The sequence below is a fragment of the Vicia villosa genome, unplaced genomic scaffold (assembly GCF_029867415.1).
Source record: "Vicia villosa cultivar HV-30 ecotype Madison, WI unplaced genomic scaffold, Vvil1.0 ctg.000585F_1_1, whole genome shotgun sequence".
NCBI lineage: Eukaryota > Viridiplantae > Streptophyta > Magnoliopsida > Fabales > Fabaceae > Vicia > Vicia villosa.
The window spans coordinates 429,076-441,779 of NW_026705267.1; the positions used below are offsets into that span (position 1 = coordinate 429,076).

General features: G+C 32.8%; 1 protein-coding gene across 1 annotated transcript; it reads left to right on the plus strand.

The window, feature by feature from the left end:
- Positions 1–3,219: 3,219 nt before the first annotated feature.
- On the plus strand, positions 3,220–4,439 carry LOC131629605 (nicotianamine synthase-like; the record flags this gene model as incomplete). The annotated part of the gene is made up of 1 exon (XM_058900393.1): positions 3,220–4,439. A coding segment is annotated over one exon (975 nt), but the record flags the coding sequence as incomplete, so codon positions are not given.
- Positions 4,440–12,704: the final 8,265 nt, after the last annotated feature.

Here is a 12,704-nt window from a genome sequence, read left to right on the forward strand (position 1 = left end):
CTAAGGATCAATATGGTAAAACTCACAATATTGTTTTAGAGATGAAACGTATTGAAAGGATACATGTTCTCACTCTTGAATCTTTTAAGAAAGAGAGTTGAGTATTGTTCTTGATTGAAGCTTTAAAGCAAGAACAAGTATTGTTCTTAGTTGAAGTTGTGAAATAGGACTAAGTATTTTGTTTTGGAAGAGTGATATTCTTTTATCACTAGTTTGTGTTTGATTAGGTCACTAGAATTGTGACTTGTTTTGAAACAGTAACTGTGATTGAGACTGTTTGTTTGTCATTATTTGTTTGCTACAAAGAGTAGTAAATAATATTTTTTTAAAGTGTAAATAACCTCAAGTCTTTTGTTTGTGAGCATGTCACGTTAGGATGTACGCGCTGTCTAGGTGAGTTGTTGAGTCAGTCAGATGTGGCTGTAATTGGAACGTACTTGCGTAAGCAAAGCATTGATTCAATTTGATGTGTTTGGACGTTAGATTTATACTGGTGAGATATGATATGAGCTTCGAGCAGTTATGCCTTCAACTTCACCCTGCAAATGTAAAGATTTCATATGGAACCAACAAGACGCGATCATGCCTTAAATTGCACATGTAATGATTTCGAATGGAACCGACCAGACACGACTATGCTCTGAATCATATTTATAGGGATAAGGCATGAGTCCAGCTAAATGTGGTTATGTTTTGAGTCATACTTACAGACGAGGGACATGAAATCGACTAAATGCAATAATGCTTTTTAACCAACATTTTGCATCATAAAGGATCATTCCCCGACCAAGGATAGAGGATTCATGTTCATCTCCTCGAAAAATTTAGCTCGAATCAAGGTGGACGTCTCCAGCTCCACCACTCATATCACTTGGATTGGCTAGACTCAAAAGGGGGGGGGGGTACGCTAGCTACGCAAGATTACGTGTAGTTCTTTGATAAGGGGTATTTGAATGTTGTGTTCGGACGTGCAAAGCATCTCTGATAGCACCCCTGATAAAATTGATAGATTTAGTCGGACGTGTAAAATGTATCCAATAGCTCCCTTGAATTATAAAGGCGCGCAAGGCGTTATGGGTAATTGATTAATGTAGTTAGACATGCAAAGCATCTCTGACAACTTCCTTAGACTTTGAAGGCGCACTCAGTGCTGAGGAGATTTGATTGCTTTGGTTCGACCTGCAAATCACCCCCGATAGCACCCTTGGAGTTTGAAGGCATGCAACGCGCTGAGGGGATTTGATTACTTCGGTCGAACATGCAAAGCGTCTCCGACATCACCTTTGGAATATGGAGGCATGCTCGGCAGTGAGGGGATTTAATTGCTTTGGTTAGACAGACAAAGCGTCTCCGACATCACCCCTAGAGTTTGAGGTTGTGCAAGATGCTAAGGGGATTTGATTGCTTTGGTCGGACGTGAAAAGTGTCTCCGACACCACCCTTGAAATTCGGAGTCGGCTGTCAACAACATTGGTTGTACCCCAATTCGCCATTACGTGCATTCATGTTTTGGTGTCCAGAAGAAGAGACAAGACAAAAAGTAGAGCAACAAAAAATAGAATATACACATACACACATATATACAAATATATATATATATATATATATATATATATATATATATATATATAAATGCACTAATTAAATGTTGCGGTCGGCCGTAAGTGTATACCGATCGCTCGTCTTTAGATGTGCTGTTAGGGCGGCTTGATGGTCGGCTAATCTAAAGGTTTGGATCTTTGGATTGAAAGATGTATAACCTTTGTTGGATATGTCGAGTTCCGCTTCCCGAGTTCAGGGCGGTGCGACACTTTTGGACTCAGAGCTTCTTTGGGATATTCGGGATGCTTAGTTGGTTCGGGAGACTGGGGATGACGCGTGACTCATTCATTCCCTCCTCCTTCCATAGAAATCTTCACCGACCCTTCTAACTAAAGTTCTTGCAATGCCAACCTCGCTCTACCCAGAACCGGTCGAGGCGTTTAGCTTCGATTCATTTCATCTCTTTAGAAGTTATTTCTAAGGTCGTGTGACATGTCATTCCTTCGAAACGAGATAGTATGTGGCTTGAACGCCGGTGTTAGGAACTTGGGTTGGTCCTTTAATTTACTCGTCTTCACGCACTAGTCATCAGTCAACTCCGTAACTTCATTCTCCGTGGGGGTGATGTGTCTAACTGTGAGTATTTGTGATGATGAGATATTTGGCTGGGATGGGTTAAGACGACCCTGGGAGGCAGTTCCTCTCAGGCGTGATTTATGATATTATCACCCCGACATGAGCTGTTTTTGAATTTGAATTCCCATAATCTCATATGTGAGTTTCGGTCGAAGTTAAAGGTAAAAACTCTTGTTTGACATGAACTCGAATCAAACCTAACTTGTCGAAACCCGGTAGTCTGATGGTCTGACATCAATATCAGTATTTGATCAGAGCCTGGTCGGAATTCGATGGATTCCACCAACGCATATCTGAGGCCTCGACTCAGTGGAAACTCGATTTCTCCACCTAAGACACTTTTGAATTTTGGATCTGAGAGTTGGACCTAATTTCGTGGAAATTGCTGGAAACAGAAGTCAATTTTCATAGACGGCGCCACTATTTCGTTTCGGAACAAAAAATGGAGAGATTATGGAACTTCTGCAGAGCAAAGCTTTTGCGAGTGATTCGCTAATGTGGCATAGTGGATCGGAGGTTGCGATCACAATGCTTCTTCAACTGAATACGTTGATCTTAAATCGACGTTGTTAATCGAGGTCAATCTTGAATCGGCGTTGCTAATCTCCGATACGATGGTTCAGAGGGGGTTACCTGCATGGTTAGCAACCCAACACCCAAGTTAGTTTAGGATTCGAGATAACCATAATGAAAGTGAGAGTTATAGATTGTGTAGCTGAAAACCCTTTATATAAGTATTTATACCTTGAACTTATTAGAGCAAGTTAAATAAATGGATATCATATTATTAGATCAAAACGCGAAGCAGTAAATTCTTGAGGCTTTGGTCGACACAAAACAAACAACTAAACATATAAATCCAAAGTCATTAAGAACTAAATTAACAAATTTTGTATGTTTTAAAAATGATTATTATATTTGTATAATTTAGAGGTTAAATTGAATAAAGTAAGATAGGAAATAAAGTCTCAAGGGGGTGTGGGCCCTCAAGTGAGTATAAATATTAACACATCTCATTGTATTGTGACTTGTGAGTTGTAACTTCTGTTAGTGCTTTCTCTTATTTATCTTGAGCAACTACATCATAGTGTCGACATGGTTTGCAAGGAAGATCTATTGATCGAACAAGTCTGCGAGCTATACGAACAAATCTCAACCTTAGACACACTCAAACCCTGCAAAAATGTTGACACACTTTTCACCAAACTTGTTCTCACATGCATGCCACCTAGTCCCATTGATGTTACCAAACTAAGCACAAAAGTTCAAGAAATCAGATCCAAACTCATAAGGCTATGTGGTGAAGCTGAAGGCCATTTAGAAAGCCACTACTCAACCATCATAGCTTCATACAATAATCCACTCAATCATCTCAACATTTTCCCTTATTATTCAAACTACCTCAAACTTAGTCTCCTTGAATTCAATATCCTAACTAAACACTCCACTAATCTCCCTAAAAAAGTTGCCTTTATTGGCTCAGGTCCACTTCCACTTACTTCACTTGTCTTAGCCTCAAACCACTTGCAAAACACACTCTTTCACAACTATGATATTGACCCTTTAGCCAATTCCAAAGCCTCTTGCTTAGTTTCATCTGATCCTGAATTATCAAAGCGTATGGTTTTTTTTACTAATGATATTTTAGATGTTTCTAATGCTTTGAAAGAATATGAAGTTGTTTATCTAGCAGCACTTGTTGGAATGAGCGTTGAAGAAAAGAATCGAATCATTGACCATCTGGCTAAGAACATGGCGCCGGGAGCACTCCTCATGCTGAGGAGTGCTCACGGTGCTCGTGCTTTTCTGTATCCGGTCGTTGATACTAACGATCTTCGAGGCTTTGAGGTTCTATCTGTGTTTCATCCTACTGACGAGGTTATCAATTCAGTTGTCATAGCAAGGAAGTATCCCATGGTTTTGCTACCAAACAAGTACTGTTGTTCTGATGAGGTTCAAGCTTTCAAACCAATGATCAACCATGGGATTGAGGAATTGGTTGTTGAAGATAATTAAGCTATAATTAACTAATAAACTGATCTTTCTTTTTAGATCACACTACATATGCATGCTTTCTATCTGGTTCTCCCTAATGCTTGACATGGCTATTGTGTCTTTAGCAATATGTATTATTTCCTTTTATGTCTTAACTTGTTTGGAATATCTAGCATTTATATGTTCTTGGCGCTGTTGTTGTTTTTCTTAATCTACTATTTAAAAAATAAAAGAGAAAATTAATTGTGTCTAAGATGTAGTTATTAATCCACAATGTAACTTCTATTCGATGAAGGTATGAAGTAGTTATCAATTCCAATTATTAGGCTATGAATTGGATCACCATATTTAGTGCATATATAAATTTTGGCCTAGTTTGTGTCAAGTAAAACAACCTTGTCTCTAATCTTTGTCACTTAAACTTATAAACTTGGAACTATCCTCCTCAAAACTCATCTTATGATTTTGTTTATTGACATCACTTGTCGGCTTGCATTTAAGTTTTCTCCTTCTTTTCTTTTTTTTAGTTGCTAAATATCAAACACATATTTCCTTTAAGATATAAAAAAAATGCATTGCTTTTAGTAGGCCACCCTAATTCTGAAAAAAAAAACACTTGATTTTACCAAAATATAAAGTGTGATCTTCTCGACTTTACTTAATTGTCTCTAAATCAAATCATATACAAAAACAATAATATCATCAACTTAAATAAGATGTACAAGGAATTTTTCCTTCTTGTCTATATTTAAAGATGTGATCTTCTTGGCTTTATCAATCTTTCAAACCAAATTCGAGAGAACTATTTTAAGTCCATATAAAACATTATTCAATTAACACGTCTTGTTGGATCCATACGTGAGATTAAAACCTTAGAAAATCTCCATATACACCTCCTCTTCTAAGTCTTCATTAAAAAAAAAAAAACCTTTTTAACATCTAAATGTCTGAATTTCTATCCGAAAGTAAACATCTAGAGATAATTAATTTAGATATTACTCATCTTTTTAATTAGGCAAATGTCTTCTCATAATCAATTTTATATCTTGGACCTAGTTTTTATCTTTCATTACTTCTTGAACAGATGAAGAGATTCTTATATAACCAATAACTAAAATAAAATTATGATACTACAAGAAAAAAATTGAGGTAACAAATTGAGAAATAAGATATCTATATATAGGCAATTAACTAAAGTTTTTTTTCCTTGCAACACCATTTGGTTGTGGAATAGTGACATGTAACGCCCCGGATTTTCATCCAAGATATGACTTAGAAATGATTAAAATACTTTTTTAAATCAAATAAAAGGTTATGAAATTAATCAAACTTTATGACCATCCAAATTCATGAACGGAAAAATCACCGCATTTCTAGTTCCTTCAAAGGAAAGTAAATAAATAAAGAATTTGAAATATAAAACGATCAAAGTATAAAATACTACAATGTTTTTATTTTGAAAACCCATCCTTCCCCGCAATCACGCATCAAGCAAGCATCAATAACTTTGGAACTCCACATTCGTACCTAAAATGTTGTTGTAAGGGTCAGTTACCCATGTCAAAAATAAACTAAACAAGAGTTACAACTCAGGAAAATACCGATACACATCTCATGTCTAAGAGAAATAAATAAACGAAGAATTCACCAAAGCTATTAATATATAAGTATAACCATAACCGAAAGCATACGAAGTAATTAACTCAAGATTAACAGCACCAACAACAACAACCACAAAGATGTTAGATGCAAAATATGAATGCTCTTAAACTATATGATCCGGATATATTCAGCCCGCCACTAAGGCACCACAAAGAATTCATCTCATATCAATGAGGAAAATAACCCGCCACTAAGGCACCACACAGAAATGCATATGTCATGCCATGTATAATGAAAAATATAATTACCCGCCACTAAGGCATTCACACAGAAATCTCTACCCGCCACTAAGGCAATCACATAAAACTCCGTCACTAAGACAACCGCAAAGATCAAAATAATTATTATTGTTCCTCACCTAAGTTTAGGAGACACAACCTCTTTAATTAATTTTAAATTTTAAAATTTAAATTATATTAATATACACAATAACCAAAATTCTACATGACCAAACAAGACTTACCAATAACCATTTAATTCCTTTCCTGTAATGTGGCTACATATTCCAACCCGAAACAAGACTACATATCCACAAAAGACTTAATAATACCCCTTTAATTTCTTTCCTATAACATGAGCTAGATAGGTTTAGATAGCTATCAGAATAAATATAAATGACTATAATTTTAAGGCTTGGCTTTTCCCTTTTCAACTTTAATATATTTTATGTGGCCTACACGTTGGGTACACATACCAGCATATATACATCAATAATCGATCATGACTTATTTTCACATCAACACCCATGTATCTTAAACAACATATATATAATTAAAACAAAAAGAACTATGATTACCCAGAATTATAAATAAATCTAACTATATTTTAATTTGAATTCTAAATTATTTACGTTAAAATATATTATCAAAGAGATCAATTTTTTCTTATTCCTCGAACACATTAAAATATGTATACAAATATTTACCCAATTTATAAATCAAGTCTAGGTTAGAATTACATGAATAGGAGCCCTTACCTCTAAGTGCTTTCCTTAATGATAATTCATATGAACACTCTCCCAAAAGACACTAGAATCAGATAGTCAGGTAGTTGATGATGGAGATTAAACAAGCAGGGATATTTTACCGTAAAATATAAATTTATTTTTGTTCTGTAAAAATTTTGTGAGTGGAGTATGTGAGAGTTTAAAAGGTGAAGATTGAGTCAAAAGTGGAGGAAGTTATGGAATAAAACTGATTTTGTTGACCCAATACCCCAATTGGCCACGTAAAGATTTCTCCCCCTATATTTTCTACCACCACTTTTTCTTCTTACTTTTACTGCTACTATTATTATATATACAAAATCACTCTTATTAATAACAAATTGGTCAATCCACCTATATATTATTATTATTATCATTATTATTATTATTATTATATATAATAAATTCATTTATAAATTTAACAAAATATAAATAATGGAGAGTAAACTAAACACGTTAGTATTACTAATTTAGTAAAATAATTAGTCATAGGACATATAATTGAAATGTTAAAATATAATAATAGAAATAAATAATTAAAAGTTAACTATATACTTAACATAAATTAATTATCAAATAATATATAAAATAAATTTCATATAAGGGAGTATATTTAATGTATGTGAAAATACTGGGATGTTACATTCTTACCCCCTTAAATTAGTTTCGTCCTCGAAACTAAAAAAAATCTAAATATTAAAATATAACTTTTTCAATAAATAAACTTAAGCGACAATAAAATCAATATGTATATGATGCAAAGTTAAAATATTATAACACATAAATAAAATAGTTATAATAGAATATAAGTTTAAGATTTACATGGTTACTACCTAAAATAATAATTATATACTCTAAACTAAAAGATCGAAATAAATGAAGAAAACACTTGAAAAAATAAAACTATATTAGAACAATTCAACTCCTCTTATATAAATTCATAATATAAATTCATAATTGAAACTATAATCATCATTTTTTTTATAGTATAAATTTATTTTAATTGTTCATTGAAGTTTATAATAACAACAAAAATGTCACACTTTTCCTAGTCACTCTGATCTCAAATGAATATGATAGTTAAATATATACGTTAAATAAGCTAAATTTTTTTTTTTTTTTAAATCAAAGTTCCAGATTCTAAAATATTAAACCAAGTAGACAATAACAAACATTTTTATATTTACAACTATAAAACATAAACGCAATAACAAACACATAGATTATAAAATTACAAATCAAAGCATATTATGACTACAAATAAATAACTTTTGATCCTCCTAGTAATAGCGAGAAAAATAATAGCAAGTCTAAAAACAAGGACATCAAAACATTAGCATATAATTCAAAGCAAACGTCACACACACTCATCCCAACCCAAAATATTTGTCCGAGGATTATTGCTCTGATACCAATTGTAACGCCCCGGATTTTCATCCAAGATATGACTTAGAAATGATTAAAATACTTTTTTAAATCAAATAAAAGGTTATGAAATTAATCAAACTTTATGACCATCCAAATTCATGAACGGAAAAATCACCGCATTTCTAGTTCCTTCAAAGGAAAGTAAATAAATAAAGAATTTGAAATATAAAACGATCAAAGTATAAAATACTACAATGTTTTTATTTTGAAAACCCATCCTTCCCCGCAATCACGCATCAAGCAAGCATCAATAACTTTGGAACTCCACATTCGTACCTAAAATGTTGTTGTAAGGGTCAGTTACCCATGTCAAAAATAAACTAAACAAGAGTTACAACTCAGGAAAATACCGATACACATCTCATGTCTAAGAGAAATAAATAAACGAAGAATTCACCAAAGCTATTAATATATAAGTATAACCATAACCGAAAGCATACGAAGTAATTAACTCAAGATTAACAGCACCAACAACAACAACCACAAAGATGTTAGATGCAAAATATGAATGCTCTTAAACTATATGATCCGGATATATTCAGCCCGCCACTAAGGCACCACAAAGAATTCATCTCATATCAATGAGGAAAATAACCCGCCACTAAGGCACCACACAGAAATGCATATGTCATGCCATGTATAATGAAAAATATAATTACCCGCCACTAAGGCATTCACACAGAAATCTCTACCCGCCACTAAGGCAATCACATAAAACTCCGTCACTAAGACAACCGCAAAGATCAAAATAATTATTATTGTTCCTCACCTAAGTTTAGGAGACACAACCTCTTTAATTAATTTTAAATTTTAAAATTTAAATTATATTAATATACACAATAACCAAAATTCTACATGACCAAACAAGACTTACCAATAACCATTTAATTCCTTTCCTGTAATGTGGCTACATATTCCAACCCGAAACAAGACTACATATCCACAAAAGACTTAATAATACCCCTTTAATTTCTTTCCTATAACATGAGCTAGATAGGTTTAGATAGCTATCAGAATAAATATAAATGACTATAATTTTAAGGCTTGGCTTTTCCCTTTTCAACTTTAATATATTTTATGTGGCCTACACGTTGGGTACACATACCAGCATATATACATCAATAATCGATCATGACTTATTTTCACATCAACACCCATGTATCTTAAACAACATATATATAATTAAAACAAAAAGAACTATGATTACCCAGAATTATAAATAAATCTAACTATATTTTAATTTGAATTCTAAATTATTTACGTTAAAATATATTATCAAAGAGATCAATTTTTTCTTATTCCTCGAACACATTAAAATATGTATACAAATATTTACCCAATTTATAAATCAAGTCTAGGTTAGAATTACATGAATAGGAGCCCTTACCTCTAAGTGCTTTCCTTAATGATAATTCATATGAACACTCTCCCAAAAGACACTAGAATCAGATAGTCAGGTAGTTGATGATGGAGATTAAACAAGCAGGGATATTTTACCGTAAAATATAAATTTATTTTTGTTCTGTAAAAATTTTGTGAGTGGAGTATGTGAGAGTTTAAAAGGTGAAGATTGAGTCAAAAGTGGAGGAAGTTATGGAATAAAACTGATTTTGTTGACCCAATACCCCAATTGGCCACGTAAAGATTTCTCCCCCTATATTTTCTACCACCACTTTTTCTTCTTACTTTTACTGCTACTATTATTATATATACAAAATCACTCTTATTAATAACAAATTGGTCAATCCACCTATATATTATTATTATTATCATTATTATTATTATTATTATATATAATAAATTCATTTATAAATTTAACAAAATATAAATAATGGAGAGTAAACTAAACACGTTAGTATTACTAATTTAGTAAAATAATTAGTCATAGGACATATAATTGAAATGTTAAAATATAATAATAGAAATAAATAATTAAAAGTTAACTATATACTTAACATAAATTAATTATCAAATAATATATAAAATAAATTTCATATAAGGGAGTATATTTAATGTATGTGAAAATACTGGGATGTTACATGACACATGTGAATTTATGAATGATGTGTGATGAAAAGGTTTTGATTTAATATTCTTTACCATTTTTAACCGTAAGTTGGTTTTAATGACTACAACCAATGACAACTGTTAAGAAATTTTAAAAGTTATAACTCCATAAGTCAAACGGATTTTGAACGTTAAGAGGTCTTTGTGACATAGGGAGTTGATGTCAAAACTCAACTAAAATTCCCGATGATGGAACATGATCAAGAAGATATCTCAACTCCCCATGTCACCCCCTTTTGTTGATGACAAAACACCCCTCGGGGAGGTGGAAAACAAAAAAGCATGTAATAATTTAGAGCGATAAAAATTCACCCTTACAGATAAAGGGAGTATAGTCGACTTCCCCTGAGAGTATACCTCTCCCCCTTTTTGCATTATCAAAAAGGCGGGTAAATAGCACAAACACATAGATCATGTAAAACACATAGAGAAACGTAAGAAGAAGAAGAAACAGTAAACTTTTTCAATCTAGAAAGTCACAATCCACTATGTCATAGGATTTTTCAAAGTCAACCTTAAACATAAGCACTTCTTTTTATTTCTTTAGTTTGGCTTCATCCACGACTTCATATGCAAATAAAATAACATCTTGAATTTGTCTGCCCAAGATGAATGTTATCTGAGTGTCCGAGATAACTGAACACATCACTTTTCTTGGTTTGTTTGCTAGCACCTTAGCAATTACCTTATATATGCACTCAATTAATGAAATTGATCTAAAATCAAGCAGTTTCACCAAATTCTTTGTCTTTGATGTTAACACATTAAAAGGAGAGTTCGCCCCCTCTAACCATCCGCCCATGTCTATGGAACTCTGACAAAACTCTGATGAAATCAACTTTGATATCAATCCAAAAGTCCTTCATAAACCCAAAGTTCACGCCGTTAGGACTATAGATTTTTGAGCTATCACAATCCCACACAACTCTAATTATTCTTCTTTTTCTCAATAATTCCTCCATCTCCACCTCAGTCATTCTCTTAAGGTTTAGGTTTGCTTCAATGCGTCATGCTCTTCTAGCCGAGAATTGTTGTTGAAAGTGATTGGATTATCCCCCTATTCTTCTAACCTATTTTCGTTTAGAACAAGAGACAACATTTCATTTTCCATTTTTCTCTTATTTATGCAACCATATAAATATTTGAAATTTATATCTCCTTTCTTTAACCATTAGGTTTTTTATTTTTGCCACTGTATGCTGCAATTTAATTTTGATAACTTATATAGATATGTTGAATTCTCCCTCACGGTGTTAACTTCTTCATTAGACAGACCCAAAGTTTATCCTTTGACTTCAAGTCTGTTTAATTCTTCTTTAGTTGCCTTGATTTTTTCTTCGAGATTTTGAGAATGATTCTTTTGCCACTCCTTTAAACTTCTTTTATTTGCTTGAACTTATATTTAAGGACGAACATGTCTCAACCTTCCACCGACAATCTATTCACTTTTCTATAACAAACTTATGATACCTTTATATTTCCTCCCAACATGTTAACATGAAAAAAGGTCTATGGGCCTACTCTTGTTTTGAATATCTCAATGTAATTGCACAATGGTCTGATAAACCTTTGTCGATGCACCATTGTCTACTTGCTAGTCACTCTTTGGACCAAGCCTCTAAAATTAGGAATTTATCTAATGTGTTCATCGATGATCCTCCCAACCTAGATTAAGTGAATTTTCTTCCATGAAGTGGTAAGTCTATTATATTTTCCTCTGTGGTGAACTCGTCAAATTCTTTTATCCCCCTCATTCTTAGATTTTCGGTACTTCCTCTTCTTTCTGAAACATCCCTTACAACGTCAAAATATCCAACTACACACCAGTTATCTCATTTCTTTGCTTGAATCTTAGTTTTTAATTTGAGCCACAATAAAAAGTTTATATTCATATTTTCCTCTTTTGCATATTCCCCCATCTCATCCAAACCAACACCTTCATAACTATTTCCCTTCCCCTTACTCAAACCCTCAACAAATTTCTCAAACTAACAATCCTCTACTTTCAGAGGCGTGGAAAATAAACAGTACATAGGTTGGTAATGAAAACAAATTCTACGAAAATGTATTTTCGAATTTCGGAAGTATATTCTCGGACTTTTTTTTTTTACAAAATAAAGATATGGTTCACAACATATATTTGATGTATTCGGTTTTGAATTTTCACGAGAAAGTGGTAGCAATCTTTATTGTGCCTTAAGCAAACTACAAAATGTAATGTTTATTTCATAAAACCTGCAAAATACAAAGAAGTTGAAGCAGGCCCAAAAGAAATAGTTTATGACCGAAAAATTCAAGTCAAATAGATGTACTCACATTTAAAAAAAAAAAATGGTTAAGATTACAATCAAAATAAAAACAAGTTGAATTTCCGACTTGAAGTTCAAAT